This window comes from Nematolebias whitei, chromosome 5, assembly GCF_014905685.2.
Source record: "Nematolebias whitei isolate Nwh7 chromosome 5, NemWhi1, whole genome shotgun sequence".
NCBI lineage: Eukaryota > Metazoa > Chordata > Actinopteri > Cyprinodontiformes > Rivulidae > Nematolebias > Nematolebias whitei.
Window position 1 is genome coordinate 14,392,042 of NC_056502.1, and position 18,466 is coordinate 14,410,507.

Below are 18,466 nucleotides of genomic sequence, written 5' to 3' on the forward strand. Positions count from 1 at the left end.
CAGCCAGTCTGAAAAGAATAAAGTCTGGTCCAAATAAAAGCTAACAGCTAGTTTGAAAAGAAGCTAAAGGCTAGTACAAATAAAAGCTGACAGCTGTAGTCTGAAAAAAAAACTATTGGGTGGTCAGAATGGGAGCACTAATATTTAATATGTAGGGGTCAAAATGGATTGCTGCCAACTTAAGACATATTTCAAAAACTTCATATTGTTCATGTAAACACTATTTATAAAGCGCTGCCCCTCTGTCATTTTTTCTTTATATTTAAGTCATTTACATAAAGTAAATTGCAGCTAGAATAGTAGCTCTTCAGGAGCAGCTCAGATAGATCACAATCCAGTATGTAATAAAATTTAATATACCAAGTGTGTAATATATTTAAATACATATGTTCACACAAACTATGAATTTGTTGAGACTGAAGGTGATTTAATGCAACAGGAATCCACGTTGGTCATGTCCACTCATCATTCATTAGTTCATGACACAACTCTTTTTACCAAATGAGGGCGTTCAAAGAGAAATCTACAAGATGTTCTGTTCATAAGCTTTTCACAGAACCTCACTTCAAACAATATGAAATTTAAGTTCACAATTTAATTTGATTTTAACTGAATTTATAAGTTAATCAAAACAAAAACATCACAAGTGAAACACCAAAGTTCATGCTCAATAATCCAGATATAAAATCCAACAATGTTCAGTCGGGTCATTTTTTTGCTTGAGACGTTTCGTCCTTCTTCCAAAGGACTTCTTCAATCTGAGGAGGCACCAAACAAAACTGATTCCCACACACAAAGGCACAACATTGATGAAGACAGTCCCATTTGAAAGAATATATTTAATGTTTTCATGATTTTAATTGTTTTGGAGTTATTTCACATTTCAAAAATTACAGGGTAAAGACATTGTATTTAAAAGGCCATTAACACAATTTGAACGCATCGTTTGCTTCAGGTAAGAAAAACCTAATGCGATTTCTATATACGGGTCTTTTCACATTTATACACAAGGCGAAGAGGCAGTATATCAAAAGACGTTGGACAAACATCCAATCATCCGTCCATCAATAGACAAACAGGATAAAATCTTGATGTGGAAGCAGCATCAGCAGTCAGATGCTGATGATTGTGTGCGACTCTCCCTCAAGGCAACAAGACTGAATGAAGCCCTAATGGAGTGGAGCTGCTTAATGGAGAGGAGCAACAGACACACCTTTGAGCTCGTGATCGCCTCAGTATAAAAGCCACTATACAGTTTGTATTAGGAAAGCTTGATGCTTGTTCCATATACTGATCGCTGCAGCAAATGGATTTCACCCAGAGCTCATCGGTGCGACGGTTCTACCTCACAAACATGATTTGAACTAATAAACTGCATGGCTGTTACTTCATAAACTGGCTGAATGGGTTAAAGCGAACACATCAAGAGTTTCAACACTCGAAGTCCTGTTCTGTTCGTTACCTGAGAGGACAGAACTTCACATTCGTTTCACGTGAGACAAAACGTCAGAATGTGATCAAAGTTTCAACACAATCCATCTCAACCTCCTCAGTCTGGTAAGCCCACATTAGATTATTGGAAATGTGTACGGTAAAACATCTGTCAGTTAAAAAAAAAAAAAAAAAAACTTACCAAATGTCTAAAGCATAAAGAATCTGCATTAAAAATGTGTTTGCATTAAAGGGATAAATCGTATCTTGTAGCGTTTGGCGAATACATTCTTAAGTCACAAACAGCAGACTCACTAGTGCTCCCATTGGTCTCTGATTTTAATCTGCACTGATACATTGTGCTAAGTCTTCCTCCTGGATCGTCCTCTGTCCCCTGCAGGTTGGGAGTTAGTTGCAAGAGAAAGTGCGTGGTTCTGAAAATCAAGTTTCTGCTGCAGGATCCCTGTGAGGATGAACTCTGCAGTGACGACAGGGAGGGATGCAGACACGGCGGGGCCACACAGTCGCCAGTCCTCCTCGCAGGAAATCACTACAGTCTGAGGCTGTGGGGAGAGTCGGGGGACAGAGAAGACGTAAGATGGAGTGACAGCATGGCATGGCAGACATGAGAGGAGCTCGATTAGCACCTTCTGAGACGAGGGCATCTTTGGTAGAAAGACGGCTCCGCTGCAGCAAATGATTTCTTTCATGTGAACCGGCTCCGGCTTAACAGACTTTGTGACATGGATCTTATATCCCTGAAAGAAACACAGACGTGAAGTGATACGTTGCGCATCTTTGTAAGCAAATACAGCATGAATAGTTTCTATTTTTGTTCAGGCTCTGCAAGAAAGAAAAAAAAAAAAATCAATCAATAAAAGGCTTTTGGGAATAGAGTTTGGTCTGATGTACGCCCTAATTTTAGTCAGGCATCAGCGTTATTATGTTGGATCAAGTTATCCTTTTACTGCTTCGATGAAACTGCACAGCCGTGGAAACATAATACCTGAACATAATGTGTACATAAAGAGTAAATGTCAAATTAGCTCCAACAAGCTACAGTCAACACTCGAGCCCAACTCAAACTTTTGCTTTGAGGCAGATACGATAAAGTACGACTCCGGTTGTTGTTTTTTTTCACCACAACGTAAAGAAATAAAACACTACACGATACTGACGCATCGCTCACTCAGAGAAAAATGGAGCAATAAACCAGATGAGTGTTACCTGCAAGAGAAGCTGACTCCTGGCTGTTTTCAGTGAGTCCTGCAGGCAAAAGCTGAACTTATTCTCCTGCTCTGGATCTTTCACAATAAAAACATTAGGAGAAAGGAAGCTTCCAGCTGTGCCACTCTGGAAAACAAAGAGGGGCGTGTGTTCGAGTGAGTCTGCTTTAACGTACACAGAACAAGCACGGTTCATGTTTTCTAACAGGTGCTCAGGAGACGAACCTTTGCCAGCCAGTCTGTGGTGACGACTGGGATACCTTTGGCCACGGCGCACAAGAATTTAACCGTCCTTCTCACTTTATCGGTCACAAGACAGTTCATGTCCGCCACGCCTTTAGCCATGCTGCCTCCTAACCGAGCCAACACTCGCTCCCCTTCTTCATCCACAACCCCCGTGAACAGCACCTGACAGGATCGCAGCACAAATCAGTTTTTGATTTGTAATAAATAAATAAATAAATAACATGTTATCCTGAACTATATTAATAGGTGCAGTTTACTCCGGTAGTTTTCCAGATATACTGAATGTAATTTTAAAATGCGGGTCCACACTTAATGCAAACAAAGTACTCGGCAGAATTAGACGAAATCCACAGGGAAGCTTGAGTTAGATGATTGACCCACATTAGGCTGACTGTAGTATTTTTAGATAAACCAAAATGGTAGTAAACATATTTATTTATTTACCTTTATTTAAACAAATCCCTCTGAGATCACAGTTCTCTTTTGCAGGGGAAGCCTGGGCCTGAAGGCAGCTTAACATACATGTGTTTAGACTCTGGTGGGAAACCAGAGTACCCAGAGAAAACCCATGTAAAAACAAGAAGAACATGCAAACTCCAGGGAAAGACTGCAGGTCCAAACCAGGGATTGAACCCAGGACCTTCTTACTGTGAGGCAACAGTGCTAACCACTGAGCCATCGTGCTGCCAATGAGTCACTTTGGTGATGCTGAAGACATAATTCTGCACAAATAAATATTTATATATTCATGTGAATATTCAACAGTTGAATAGTATTTTAGTGTTGGACTGTTTTAAACAGTACAGTACTTAAAATGTCCATGTTAACTGATTAAATGTTCATTAAAACATATAGATATGAAACTCATAATTTCTCTCGTTTAATTCCAGCCTAACCAGTAAATATAAGTTCATAATTCTGCTAATTCAAAATGTGATTTGCATGAAAATCCAATATTTTACAGTTTTTATTCACAGTCTTTATTGCAAAAAGGTCAAATATGAGTATAAAGATGTTTTTTTTTTTTTTTATCTCATTTCCTGTCGGTTATATCTTTTGATCAATCTAGTCCGTATAAAAAAAGAAAAAGAAAAAGAAACAGACCTTGTAGGCTTGGCTCCCAGCTCGAAGTCGACAACTTGCTGCTGGGGAGCCAGAAGAGGAGCGAGGAGTCTTTGCCAAAGGAGACGAGTCTGAGGAGGCCTGTCGCTTCCGGGAAGCATTACTGGTTGGTGTTTGAGGCTGCTAAACAGAAAAGGAAGATGACGAATAGGCAATAGGAAAAAAAAAAAGGCAAGAAGAAAACAATAAATTATGAAATTTAAAACAGTCAGTTAAAAAAAACACATAATTTATGCATAGAAACATAAAATGACGTGGGCAGCTGACCACTAAACCACTTCATTCATTACTATATTGATGGTGATGGTTAGACTGGAGGAAACAGACTATGATATGATGGGAGTGCAGTCTAATGGCTGGAAAGGCTGACTCACCTTCCCACACAAGAAGTCAACACTCCTGGACATGAATCACATAAAACTCAACTGTCATTTGATTTGATTTACATCTAAGCCTCAAAATAAAGTTTTATTTGAACTAAAACAACAAATTCAAACCTAATAAAATGCATTTCACCAGCTCCATTTAATAGCAAAGTTTTAAATGAAAATATAATGAAAAATGAATTATATCCCTTTTAGTCACACCTTGTAAATGATGTCACATGTTATCACGTGAGCTTGTGCATGTTAGCACTCGGAGAACACATTGGGGATGACTATCTGCTACTACCACACTAAATTTAGTCCAATATGTGTAAATTTGATTGACTTGCAGCCATCTTTGTGATGGCTAGGGTCAGTAATCTGTGGTGGCCATCTTGAATTAGTTAAATAAAATGCATGTCCAATGATTAGTTTGAGTGTTCCATTAAAATCAGTCCAGTGGTTCATGAGATATTTTGCTAACGGTGGACCAACGAACACACTAGCTGACAATAAAAGTCTTTAAATGTAGAAGTGAAATAAGGAAGTCACCTTTGATGTTTCTACCGTTGCATTCTGTCTTGTAGAAGATGCAGACGTTCCACTTTCCTTCAGCTCTTCTTTATTTTTCTGGACCATGGACGCCCGGCCTCTGGATTTCTTCTCAGCAGCCTCCACCTTCTTTTTTTCACCATCCTCCTCCTCCTCTTCGGGAAGAGATTCTTTCCCCTTCTTCTTTATTTGAGTGCTGGAAGCTCTGCCTGTCCTCCTCACCAGGAGAATAGCAGGGATTTTATTGTTTGGCTCATCCTTCTCTTCTTCTGCTGCTGGTTTTGGCACGCTGGAAATCTTGTAAATAGCCACGTTCGTATCCGTTTCCAACTCGCTCTTCTTCCTGTTTCTCGTGTTTCTACCTTCATCACCATCATTGACAGAAGGCACTAAAAGTTTCTCCACATTTTCAGTCTGTACAGATTTTTGACCTCTGCCCCTGACATTTCTTTTAGGCAGCGGTGATTTTTCATCCACAATTCTCTTTTCCAGGCTTGACTGGTCCTCCTCTTTTAAAACTGCAAGTTTTGAGTCATCAGAATTGACTCTCTGCTGCCCCCTACTGGTACTGGCCAGCTGAGAGTCTGACCCTGTTGTATTATTTTTATGCAGGATATCAGCAGACGATGCATCGTGCCAATCACACGTTTTCCTCCCTCTTCCTTGCTGCCGACCCCCCCTCACTCTGTTCTGAGAGCTCCCCCTGCAGCTGGAGGTCTCTGAGCTGAAGGATGAGTTCTGCTCCATTGGGCCTGCAGCCACCGTTACCCTCCGGCGGCTGCTTCTGCTAATGGACGTCTGGAGTGTGTTGCTGCTCCTCGTTCCTCCTCTTCCTCCTCTTTTACTCTCCTGGGTGTTGGCACTCGAAGCAGATCTCTCTGAGCTGATGGAGTTGGAGGAGTTGGAGCGAGATCGAGTTCTCCTCGCTGGGACGTCTTCACTCGTTGAAACGGACGAGCTTTGCTCCAGCTCAGCTGCAGTGGTTTTCCTCGTGGACCTTCGACCTCTTGCAGGGACATTTTGCTTCTCTCCTTCTTCCTTCAGTTGTTTCTCTTTAGCTTTCTTTTCTGTCTCCAGACGTGTTTGCTGTTCTTTCTCCTTCTCTCTCACTTTCTGCTCCAAGTTCACTTCTGATCTCTCTTTCTCCTTTTGCTTGCCACTCTTCATTCTATCGCCGCCCACGCTCTCTGGATGAGGTTTCACTCTTTCTGCATCTTCCATTTGCAGCTTTTCTTCATCTTCTTTAGCTTTTCCTTTATTTTGATGTTCTCCCCTCCTTCGCCGCCTCCCCACCTCCTCTTGTTGTTCTCCATCGTCAGCTTCTTTTTCCTCTTCATCTTTTCGTTGCCTTGTAATAACCCTCCCTCGTGTCTGCTTTACCTCCTCCTCGCTGTTATCATCCTCTGGTCTTGCTTTTCCTCTCCTTCCTCTGGATTTTGGTAGAGCTTTACTTTCATTTCTTGTCTGTCTCTTTGGAGGTGCAGAACATTCTGCCTCCTCTTTTGCTTTTGTTAATTTTGACTTTGTCTGTCTTGAACTTGAAGCACTTGTTTCTTCTGTTTTTGTTTTCAGGAGAGTTCCAACTGAGGAGGCTTCAGAGCTAGATACTGACTTGGTCTCCTGTTCTTCAGGATGGTCCAGTTTTGCTGCTTTTCTTCGTGGACCTGGAACTGAGTCCTCGCTCTTCTCGTCTCTCTCGTTCAGCTGAGTTTCAACACAAACCTCAGCAGAAGCGAGAGGTTGTGTCTGCTCTTCATCAAGCTGCAGGGTTTCTCCTACTGGTGGACTTGCAGTCGTGTCTCCTTCATTCTCATGTGTAAGTTGGGTTTGAGCAGTAGAGAATTCAGAAGTTGTGAGCTGCTGTGACTCCTCATCTTCAAGATGAAGCTGCTTTGCTTTTCTTTTTCGAGGTAGGACGAAGACCTCACTATCATTCTCCTCTTCTTCACCTCCAACCTCTGGCTGAGTTGAAATACCAGACACCTGAGCACCGATCAGAGGCGGGGTGTGCTCTTCTTGCACCTGCAGGGGCTTAGCTTTTCTCTTCTGAGGACAGGGACTGAAGTTCTCTTCATTGCTCTGCTTGTCCTCACATGTGGCTGAAGGTTGGGATCCAACAGCGGACACTTCAGAATTACCCAGTGACTGTGTGTCATCTTCTAGCTGCAGCGGCTTTGCTTTTCGTTTACGTGAGCATGGCACTGAATCATCATCATCGTCATTTGCAGCAACAGGCTGAGTTTCAGCAGCACAAGCATCAGAATTCCTCAGCTGTTGAGACTCCTCTTCTTCAATATGAAGCTGCTTCGCTTTTCTTTTTCGCAAGAGCGGCATTGAGCACTCGTCACTGTCTTCGTCTAAAACCACTGGCTGAGTTTCTGCAACGCTGACATGCACGGGCTGGGTTTCATGTAATGATGACGCAGAACAAGCATAAGGCTGTGTTTTCTCCTCTTCAAGCTGCGGTGATAAGTCTTCATCGTCGTTTTCCTTGTCGTCACTCGTACACATGGGCTGAGTTTTAACATTAAAATCAGCGTCAGAGAGGATCTTTTCCTTTGTTTCATTCTGTACTTTGGGACTAACTTGCACAGAAACAATTGAATTATTTGTTTCCAAACTTCCCTCTTCCTCAGAAGGCAGCACTGGTTGAGTTTCAACCACAGCGAGCGTGGAGGAGTTGTCTGTACGATCTGCAGCCTCAGTCACGGCTGGGCTTTGTCTCTTATCTTCATCTGAATCTTTCTCTGAATCATCGTAAGGCTCTGAAATGTAAGCCTGAGTTGCTTCAAAGGCTAAATTAACGCAACCTTCTTTTGCTGAAACATCTGGAACTTTATCAGGCTCCTCGTTTTCCTCAAAGGCCTGCGTGGCCTCCAGGTTGGAGTCATTTCCTGTGTCTGTAGAGATATAAGCCTGGGTCTCCTCCAGGTTCACCCCTTCTTCCACCAACACAAAAGCTTGGGTGCTCTCCTGACACAGCAGGTGGCTGCTATCAGACAACCCCAGCTGGAAGGAGTCCACTCTGCTGGACCAATCTTCTGGTTTGGACTCAAGCCCCGACACTGAGTTTGGGTCCACGCCTGCCTGCTGATTTCTGGTCTGAAGAACAAAGGACTGGGTCTCAGCTACAGTGTAATCTTCATCCTCCTGGCTGTCTGAGCAGGAAGACGGCACTATGTGTCTTAAAGCAGATGCCTCAGCAGCTGGGGGACAAAAAGAAGAAAATGTTTTGAATTTGATGCCAAGAACGTTAAAAAAGCCAGGACAGGGACATGTTTACCACGACATGTTTACCACTGCGTTGCACCACTTCTTAAAAAAAAAAACAATCTTAGGCATGTGGGACCACTTCTTCAGTAAAACTTTCATATTCTTGCTTCTTGTGTAATTTGATTCTTTGTTACATTTTATGATAAATTAGGGGTGCAAATCTCTCGGTGTCTGGCGATTTGATTCCCATTTTTGGTGTAATGATTCTATATAAAATCGATATTTGTTTTTGATTCAGACACAATTTTCTATTGAAATGGACGGTAATAAATTTAGTTAAAATTATGTAAGTGACCAGAAACGATTAAACAACAATGTAAACAAATGAAACATAATATATGCTAGTGAATGTTTTCAAATTATTGCAAGTTTAAAGTTTATCACAAACTAGTTTGCCATAAAATCAGGCTGAACCTTTCCATTTTATTTTGTTTAGTATTTTATTTTACTTTATAAAGATATTGCACATCCATAAACACAACAGCAAACGTCCCAAAATTAACCAACTTTAACTATTTTTCACCTGTAAGCCTTATAATATTACTAAGTGATCTAAAAAATAAAATAATATAAAATTTAACAAATTTTTTTTATTTCTATATAAAACGACAAACAAGAAAAACAAATTTATAAGAGACATGTTAAAAATTCTTTTGTACGTTTTTTTTAAACATGTTTATTTCATAAATATTGTTCATTTCAACATTTTGCATGCTGATTTGCACATCTTTGCCGTTTGCTTTTTGTGCATTTGTTATGTTTAACATTTCAAGGTCTCATCATTCTCATCACATGTGGTGCATGCGATGAAACGAAAAGGTCCCAGTTACATCTAACAATAGTATAAAGCGTAAAAGAAAAACATTAATAAAAGAACAATTCAAAACAATAACTTGATGTTTGTGAAATGAAGTTGTAGAAATAGGCAGTAATAATTTTTTTACTCACGTCTAAAAACAGCAGAAGGGCTTATAAAAGCCTGAGTCTCCATGTTTTCGACATCTTCTGAAAAGGCCACATGCAAATAAAATGTAAAAAAAAAAAAAAAGCTGTTACATTTGAGCATTTTTATGTCACGTCTAAGCAAAACAACATGTTTGTGGTTTCTGAATATTTAGTCTGATTACCTGAATCCTGAACAGGAGTAGAGCAGTTCTGCAGAAGTGGAACCAGAGATCCTAAACTATGTTCTCTCTCCAGCTGAGGGATCTCATCCTCGTCCTTCTCAACAATATTTGCCTCCACATCATCACCGTTCCCTCCGAGATCAGCTGGATTGACCTCATCTCCTGCATGGGTCTCATCCAAATCTGTGTCCGCATCACATCCCGACATTTTATCAGAAGATGCCGACACATTTGTGGCACCTAGAGGAGTAACCAGAGGAGAATCCTTCTGCTCCTCCATGTCTGTGTCACTGTCAGACAAAATGTCTAAATCAGCTGCTGCAGCAGAGGTGCAGGGTTCTGTCAGAGCTGCAGTCACAGAGGGGTCGCCAGCTGCAGGAGCACAGACAGACTCATCCCTGGTGTCTGGAAGCAGACTACGAGGAGCAGCAGATTCAGCCATGTCAGGCTTTAAATCAGATTTGATGAGTGTTTCATTGCTTTTAGAATAATTGTGTTTTGTTCTACATCCTGCCTCATCTTCCTCCTCATCTGTGTCACTGTCCAAGTGGAAATCTCTTGAAGAAGCAGAGTCAGCCTGAACTGATGTGGCTTTGGCTGTGAGGATAGCTTCTGACACAGCAGCATCCTCCTCCTCCACATCAGTGTCACTGTCAGCAACGATGCCATCAAAGTGAATACCTGATGCAACATGAGAGGGTTTGGCAGTTTCGTTAGACACAGTTTTAGGAGCCAAGTCTGAAATGTCTTCATCTTCCTCAGCATCTGTATCACTGTCCATATGAAACAGGACTGTGTTTGGTGGGTGATCAGCTTGCTGATTGGTATTTAAGCTCAAAGACCCAGCAGGCATTCTTTCACCCTCCTCTCCCTCCACATCCGTGTCACTGTCCATGTTAAATGCAGAGATGGCATCCAGGGAAACTGCTGGAGTAGACACAAGCAATTCACCTTCTTCTGGAAAACTCACATGACTTTTCTGCTTCACATCTAGCCGGCTTCCTTCTTCTTCCTCTTCACTGTTTTCTACAAACGCAAGTGACGTGTTTTTCTCCAGATGCTGTCGCTCCACATCAGCGTTTGTGTTTCCTGTGCTGAAACTGACATGTCTGGTTGATCTGGTGGAGGTGGACGGCCTGATGGGACTTTCATCCTCACTGTAAAACAAAAAGAGACATCTCAGAAGGGAAAGGTAGAATTTACTGACTAAGTAGGTTTTTTTTTTTTGTGTGTTATTACATCATAAATAACTCTTAAAAAAAAGATATTACCTTTCAGGGACGATTTTGTTTGGAGGACTTAAGAATGACGAAGAGCTGGAACTGAATTTATGGGAGTCAGAATCAGACACTGGAAACATAAAAACAAAGACAACATAAAAGCAACTTTTGCAAAACATAAATCAAATTAAAGGCATGGCACTGCATCTTACCGGCAACCTTACATGACTCACTTTTTAGACTAAGAACCTCATATGTTATAAAATGATAGTGTCCTAGCCATTTTGACCAAGAATTAAAAATAACGTTATGTACAATCGCATGCGATATCACCAGATGTCATGCTCAGAGTACATGTTGTGAAGGACTAAGCTATCACTACACCAAGTTACATTCAACATCTGTAAAGTTATACTTTTTTTTTAAAGCTTTTTAAGGTTGCTTAACTGTGACAGCAATCTTGAATCAAGATGATCTCAAAAGTAAATCAGCTGTAGATGTGCATCCATTTATTACTTTCTGCAAGTTTCAATAAAGTTCATTGAACGGTTAATGGTATATTTTACTAACAGGCAGACAGACACAAACATAAACATTGCCTGCCTTTTGCCTTTCAGGCGATAAAAATCAATTTTAAATATACCTTGTGTCTTCAGTCTTCTGTCACCTCTCACCCCTCTTTCTCCGTCTGAGTCCGAGTCAGATTCAGAGACCAAGCTCCCCTTAGGTTGGGTTGGTGTTTGCTCATAGGACAGACAACCGCCTCTGACGGAGGTCTTCTTTGCTTCTGTTCCACCACTGACACATTTATTACTGACTGTGTCAGTGTCTCCCAAAGCATCTGGCAACACAGTCTTTGTTCTTGAATTTCTGTTCCCTGGAGTTCCCATGTCATCTTGAGAAGAGACTGAATGTGTACTGCAGCTCACATACTGACACGGGATGTCTGCCAAAACCAAGCTGTCGCCTTCACTGAGGGCGTAGCGGACATTAGGAGTCAGCTTTAGCCGTCCCTTACGGGTCCCATTCATGCTTCCTAGGTCCCAAACCAAAGCCTCCACGTCCACTTCAGTGTGGCAACCTCTTCTTCTGTAAACAGAGATGCAAATGGTGGCATGTTGCTTGGACACTGAGGAGGCAAGCAGTGGTTGTGAGCAGACGCTGGGGTCACGGCCCAGCACATTATCTCCCAAAAAGAGGGGCAACTCTGAATGAAAGAGAAAATACATCATAGAGGCAATATTTCAGACAGATTGTGCATAATTTGCCATATCATATGTGTAATAAAAGAGGTGATGGACCACTTACCTGTCTCGGGGAGATGTGAGTTTTTTAGGATGCACAGTTTAGCCAGTGGTCTCCCTCTTTTATTTTGATGCTCTTCTTTGTTTTCGTCCTCATCTGACTCTAAAATCGAGTCACTAATCGCCTGAGTGGCATCCATTTCTGCCAGAAGAAGAAACAGGTCGACCACAAATCGTAAACACAAAACAGGTGGTTCCAAAAACATCTAAAGCCAACCAACGTTAGCTCAAGGTGCACAAGTGGAGACCGCACGCTGGACCGTGTTTACACGAACGTAAAAGATGCATACAAAGCCGAACCCCGCCCCCACCTAGGACTGTCAGACCACATCTCAATCTTCCTGGCTCCTGCTTACATGCCCCCGCTGAGACGCTCCAGACCGGTACAAAAGAAAGTTAAATGTTGGAGCCAGGACAGTGGACCAATACTGAGAGATTGTTTTGATCGAACAGACTGGCAGGTTTTCAGAGAAGCTGCTGAAAATGGAGGTTCGCTTGATCTTGACCAATACACATCCTCAGTACTGGGTTACATTAGTACATGTACTGACACAGTCTCCACTATCAGAAATGTTAAAAGCTACCCAAACAGAAAACCTTGGCTGAATGCAGAGGTGCGTACCCTGCTGGAAGCCAGGAACACTGCCTTCAGGTCTGGAAACTCAGAGGAGCTGAGTAGGACAAGAAAAGAGCTAGCTGGTTGCTGGTATTAAGAGGGCCAAGGCCACATATGCAAAGAGGATCGAGGGTCAATTCATCTCACAAGACCCTCGGAGCATGTGGAGGGGCATTAAGTGCATAACAGATTATAAAGGAAGGAGGGAACAATGCCCCAAAGACCCATCTCTGCCTGATGCCCTCAACAAGTTCTATGCACGTTTTGAAGACCCGAACAGACCACCCAGCACCAGACTCACCTCGCAACCGGATGAAGAGCATCTCAGCGTGACCTTAGCAGAAGTAAGGAGCACCTTTAGGAGGATTAATCCGCACAAGGCAACTGGCCCAGACAACATCCCTGGAAAAGTGTTGAAGGAATGTGCTGATCAGCTCTGTGAGGTGCTGGCAGACATCTTTAACACCTCACTTACCCTGGAGACAGTTCCCACCTGCCTGAAGACTGCCACCATCATCCCAGTCCCAAAAAGCTCTACAGTGACTGGTCTGAATGACTATCGGCCAGTGGCCCTCACCCCGATAGTCGCTAAATGCTTCGAAAAACTGGTCATGACTCACATCAAAACAACCATCAACATCAACGAGGACCCTCATCAGTATGCATACCGTGAGAACCGATCAACAGAGGATGCAATCTCCTCTGTGGTCCACACTGCACTCAACCACCTGGAGCAGAAAAACTCTTACGTCCGTCTGCTCTTTGTGGACTTCACATCCGCCTTCAACACCATGATCCCCCAAACCCTGATGGACAAACTATCCACACTAGGACTAAGCCCCTCCATCTGCAACTGGGTACTAGACTTTTTAACAAACAGACCACAGTTAGTGAGGATCCACAACCTCTCCTCCTCCACCATAACCCTCAGCACTGGCTCTCCTCAGGGATGTGTGTTGAGCCCCCTTCTGTTTACTCTGCTCACATATGATTGTGCAGCTACCCATCCAGGCTGTCACATTGTAAAGTTTGCAGATGATACAGCGGTGGTGGGATGCATCACAAACAATGATGAGTCCAGCCACAGGCAAGAGGTGGAACACCTGGAGAGCTGGTGCAGAGAGAATAACCTTCACATCAATGTGAAGAAGACAAAGGAGATGATTGTGGACTTCAGAAGGAACAAAAACACCTACACCCCCCTGAACATAAGAGGATCTGCGGTGGAAGTGGTCTCCAGCTACAAGTACTTGGGTGTACACATGAATGACAACCTCAGCTGGAGCAACAACACCACCAGCCTGATCAAGAAAGCTCATCAGAGACTCTACTTCCTCAGACGGCTGAGGCGAGCTGGTCTGGGAAGCTCAGTCCTCACCTCCTTCTACAGGTGTGCAGTGGAGAGCATCCTGTGCTCGAGCATCAATGTGTGGCATGGAGGCTGCACAGCTGCAGAAAGAAAAGCTTTGCAGAGAGTGGTGAAGGCTGCACAGAAATCTGTTGGAATCAGTCTCCCCACCATCACAGACATCTACACCTCCAGATGCAGGAAGAGGGCCACCTGCATCATGAAGGACCCCACTCACCCAGCACACACACTTTTTGCCCCACTCCCCTCAGGAAGGAGGTTAAGGAGCATTAAGTGTAGAACCACTAGACTGAGGAACAGCTTCTACCCTGAGGCTGTTAGACTCATGAATCTCTAACTAGAATAATCACTGTGAAAAACCATATCATGTTGCTGCTGATCGGTTTCATGTTGCTGCTGATCTGTTTCAATGTTGATGTGTTCATGCGTGCACATCTGCTCACAGACTCATGTTCATGTTTGTGCTGATGTTCAATGTTTTATGTTATGAGTGCTTAGTGTATATTTAGTTGATGTTTTTCTTAGTTCATATCTTAGATGTTATTACTGTTTTTCTTAGACATTTTATTGTTGGATGTAACTGGGACCCCGTGTACATAATTTCGCTCCACCACATGTACCACATGAGGTGCGAATGACAATAAAGAAACTCTGACTCTCTGACAACTGGTGGACTTTATGCAGCTAACATTAGCCTGCGCGGCTAACTCATTTAGCCATCATGCTTACGTTAAAATAACATCTAGATAGTCGTACTTTCTCCGTTTAACTCTTCCTAACGTTTAGTTTATAGCAATTACCCGAATTTTTTTTGGCAACGCTGATAGAACTTTTATTAAACGTGTTATAAAACGACAGAACGTTTCTATCAAAATCACAGCAATTACACTTCCGGTCCGTATTAACGTTTACTGCTCCTAGTTGTGTCTAATATTGCAACACCTTTATTAATCATAGTTTTAAATGTATAGTCAGCAAAGTATAGGATCTTTTCTCAAACATCGCTGTTTCAAAAAATAAACACTCATGGCAGTTACACTGAAACTACGAGGGAAGCACGCGCGACTTTTTATGACTCGACGGTTCAACGGCCTAATTTGTTGGTCTGCGATTTGTTTCATTGCGAATTTAAATCTGACACCATACAACAAGCTTCTTATTAAAATATACTTTCACACATACCATCAAACGCTTTCCTAGATCAGCAGCAGAGATAAACAAAAAAAAGTAAATACACGCCGATTATTTAACTACGCCCACAAAAGGGGTTAGGCATCCAACCGATTGGCTAATCTAGCTGTCACTCACTTAAAAGCGTTGTTCTCATTGGACAGTTACCCAGCATTACTAAAAACGTCTCTGATTGGATCAAAAGTTACTTATCGCTCTCTTTATACGTTTATTTTCGCGCCTTACACGTCAGAAGAGCAGACATGAGTTTCTGTAATCCTGTTATGTGGTAATAGTAACATTTCATAGATAATGACAAACTACTATGTATTGTATTTACTGAGAGCTGCTGCTCTTTGTCCCCAAACTTATTTTTTTTTAGTCTTTACTGTTTACATCTCAGATTACTCGTGTAGATTTATCAGTCATCCAGGACATGCTAAGTCTAAAGTAAAAAAAATAAATAAAAACTGGCCATGTTGGTGGCTGAAGAAGTTCTCATCTGAGTGTCTTTATAAAGCCTGGATTTTTTTTAATTTTTTTATCTATATTAACAAATCATCTGTGTCGGAACATATCTACAGACAAACGTCATTGTTTTCGGTATTATTTCATTGAGACAAGTAATTAATTATTTCACTGCTCTGCTCAGGTGGGAACATTAGCCCAGCTGTTTCCAGATGTGTTAGCCAGCAGTGAAAATGCATTTTGTGTGGCTTATTACAGCCACTGCACCTAATTAATTTCCCCAAATTATAACACTGAAGCATTCTTGCTGGTGTTATGGACTGATATGCATATGTAACATGTTCATAAATGTGCTTGCTGGAAGAGTTTTTTATGTCTTATACCGTGTCCTGTTAGGACAAGGTGTGAAGAGATATTTTTTGTAATGCCACTATCCTCTCCTCGTGGCTTTGTCCCTTTTTCTATCTAAAAATGTATTCTGAAAAGGATAAGAAGGCCGCGCTTAGCAGCAGCTACGTGCACTCCGCCCATCTTTCGGATGACTGTACCGACATATTCTCGTTGTATCTCGGTGCAATAATAAAGTTTATTCTGTTTCTGATATATCGCTCACCTAATACTCTTCTACAAGACGTGAAAATCTGTCAAGGTGCAAAGACCATACGTTTTTTTAGGTTTGTCACTTCACCAACTTGTTCACCTGTTTGCACAACATTACCTATACATCTTACAGAGCAGTTGTTTCAAAACAAATTAAGTTGATGCACATCCTAATAGAGAGTGCTACTATTTAACAATTTCTGTTAGAATAAATGGTTTAAACATTTGTGAAGTTTACGTTTATGTTTTAATTTTGGGGCATGGTGGCTCAGAGGCTAGAGAAGGTGAACCTGTGATCAGAAGGTAATCCCCTGGACTGACATCAAAATGTGGGTGAGAAAGGTGAAGCACCCGCGTGCCTCCACCCTCATTTGCCCCACTCTGGGCCCTTGAGCAAGGCCCTCAACCACCACCATCTGCTCCCCTGAGCGCCCCAGATGGCAACGCTTTGCTCCACACAGAGGGCTGTGGTAGCTCGGTGGTCTGTGGTTGTTTCAAGGCATCCAGTGTAAAAACAACTACCAAATCTTTGTGCAGGTTTGTTCGTTATGGCGACCCCTGAGAAAAGGAGCAGCCGAAAGAAGACTTTTATATTTTAATTTCCTCAATAAATTAAAGGTGAAACTATTAATGTTAATCACTTTTGTTAATCTAGTCTTCACATCAACTCTTGCAGGATTAATCACACAAATAAGAATCACACAGTTGGCATTTGACAAGTTTATTTGAATTGAACAACAGCAGCTAACTACTGTAAGCTAAGGTGTGATCCTAGTAATGCTCTTGACACTGTGTTGGGTTCTTGGTTACTGTATTTGTTGTTTGTTCCTTTGATAGTTTGATTTTGGCATTGCTTTCTTCATCTTCACATCTTTCTCTTCAAGCATCTTCTTCAGCCTCCTCCTCAAATTCACCCTCCTCCTCAGCGGTGGCATCCTGATACTGCTGGTACTCAGACACCAGGTCATTCATGTTGCTCTCTGCCTCAGTGAACTCCATCTCATCCATACCTTCACCTGTGTACCAATGCAAGAAGGCCTTGCGCCGGAACATGGCTGTGAACTGCTCAGAGATGCGCTTAAACAGCTCCTGAATGGCTGTGCTGTTACCAATGAAAGTGACGGCCATCTTAAGGCCACGAGGGGGAATGTCACAGACAGCGGTTTTGACGTTGTTGGGGATCCATTCGACAAAGTAACTGCTGTTCTTGTTCTGAACATTGAGCATCTGCTCGTCGACCTCCTTCATGGACATGCGGCCTCTGAACACGGCAGCGACCGTCAGATAGCGGCCGTGACGAGGATCGCAGGCGGCCATCATGTTCTTGGCATCGAACACCTGCTGGGTGAGCTCGGGAACTGTCAGGGCACGGTACTGCTGGCTGCCCCTGCTGGTCAGGGGGGCAAAGCCAGGCATGAAGAAGTGCAGACGGGGGAAAGGCACCATGTTGACTGCCAGTTTGCGGAGATCAGCATTGAGCTGGCCAGGGAATCGCAGACAGGTGGTGACACCACTCATAGTGGCAGAGACCAGGTGGTTTAGGTCACCATAGGTGGGTGTGGTCAGTTTCAGAGTGCGGAAGCAAATGTCGTACAGAGCCTCATTGTCAATGCAGTAAGTTTCATCTGTGTTCTCTACCAGCTGGTGCACCGACAGGGTGGCGTTGTATGGCTCAACCACTGTGTCTGAGACCTGTAAACACATACGCATCACTTTTATTCAGTCATATGATGATAGCCTAGGAGCTTAGAACAAAACAAGCTAAATATAAACCCAGAAATCCTCATGTGCTAACACAAAGATAAATTACCTTGGGGGAAGGCACCACACTGAACGTGTTCATGATCCGGTCAGGGTACTCCTCACGGATCTTGCTAATCAGAAGAGTTCCCATACCAGATCCAGTTCCACCACCAAGAGAGTGGGTGAGCTGGAAGCCCTGCAGGCAGTCACAGCTCTCAGACTCTTTGCGGACCACATCCAGGACTGAGTCCACCAGCTCAGCTCCTTCTGTGTAGTGTCCCTTGGCCCAGTTGTTTCCAGCACCACTCTGACCTGTGGAAAAAAAAAACCCAAGAAATTATTTTTTTCTGTTCTTAAATCAATAATTATTACAGTAACAAGACAAAAGCCTTTATTGGACCCACCGAACACAAAATTGTCAGGTCTGAAGATCTGCCCAAAGGGTCCAGACCTCACCGAGTCCATGGTTCCTGGTTCCAAATCCACAAGAATGGCCCTCGGCACATATTTACCTCCTTCACAAGAAAGGGAACAAGAGACAGGAAGAAAATGTAAGGAAAATAACACCAGCTTAACATTTCACAAAAAATTAAAATAAAATCATATGTATATACTCTGTGTGTGTGTATATATA

The 18,466-nt window shown here is 42.6% G+C and overlaps 2 protein-coding genes across 2 annotated transcripts in view; both read right to left on the reverse strand.

Moving 5' to 3' along the window:
• Window positions 1-1,729: 1,729 nt before the first annotated feature.
• Window positions 1,730-15,091, reverse strand: mdc1 (mediator of DNA damage checkpoint 1). The gene is made up of 12 exons (XM_037676186.1): window positions 15,034-15,091; window positions 11,871-12,008; window positions 11,206-11,769; window positions 10,614-10,692; window positions 9,343-10,499; window positions 6,551-8,148; window positions 4,943-6,436; window positions 4,008-4,145; window positions 2,883-3,065; window positions 2,659-2,784; window positions 2,079-2,189; window positions 1,730-1,994 (listed from the first exon to the last, which is right to left on the reverse strand). The coding sequence occupies exons 2-12, from the start codon at window positions 12,004-12,006 to the stop codon at window positions 1,794-1,796; spliced, it is 5,787 nt and encodes a 1,928-aa protein (XP_037532114.1). The 5' UTR covers window positions 12,007-12,008; window positions 15,034-15,091; the 3' UTR covers window positions 1,730-1,793.
• Window positions 15,092-16,800: 1,709 nt separating this feature from the next.
• The window catches only part of tubb5 (tubulin, beta 5), a 4,375-nt gene continuing 2,709 nt past the window's right edge, over window positions 16,801-18,466 (reverse strand). Inside the window, exons 3-5 of the mRNA XM_037676216.1 lie at window positions 18,237-18,347; window positions 17,900-18,144; window positions 16,801-17,781 (exon numbers count right to left, since the gene is read on the reverse strand). Of these exons, the coding sequence (XP_037532144.1) occupies window positions 16,969-17,781; window positions 17,900-18,144; window positions 18,237-18,347 (1,169 nt within the window). The 3' untranslated portion in view covers window positions 16,801-16,968. The remainder of the gene's footprint in view (window positions 17,782-17,899; window positions 18,145-18,236; window positions 18,348-18,466) is intronic.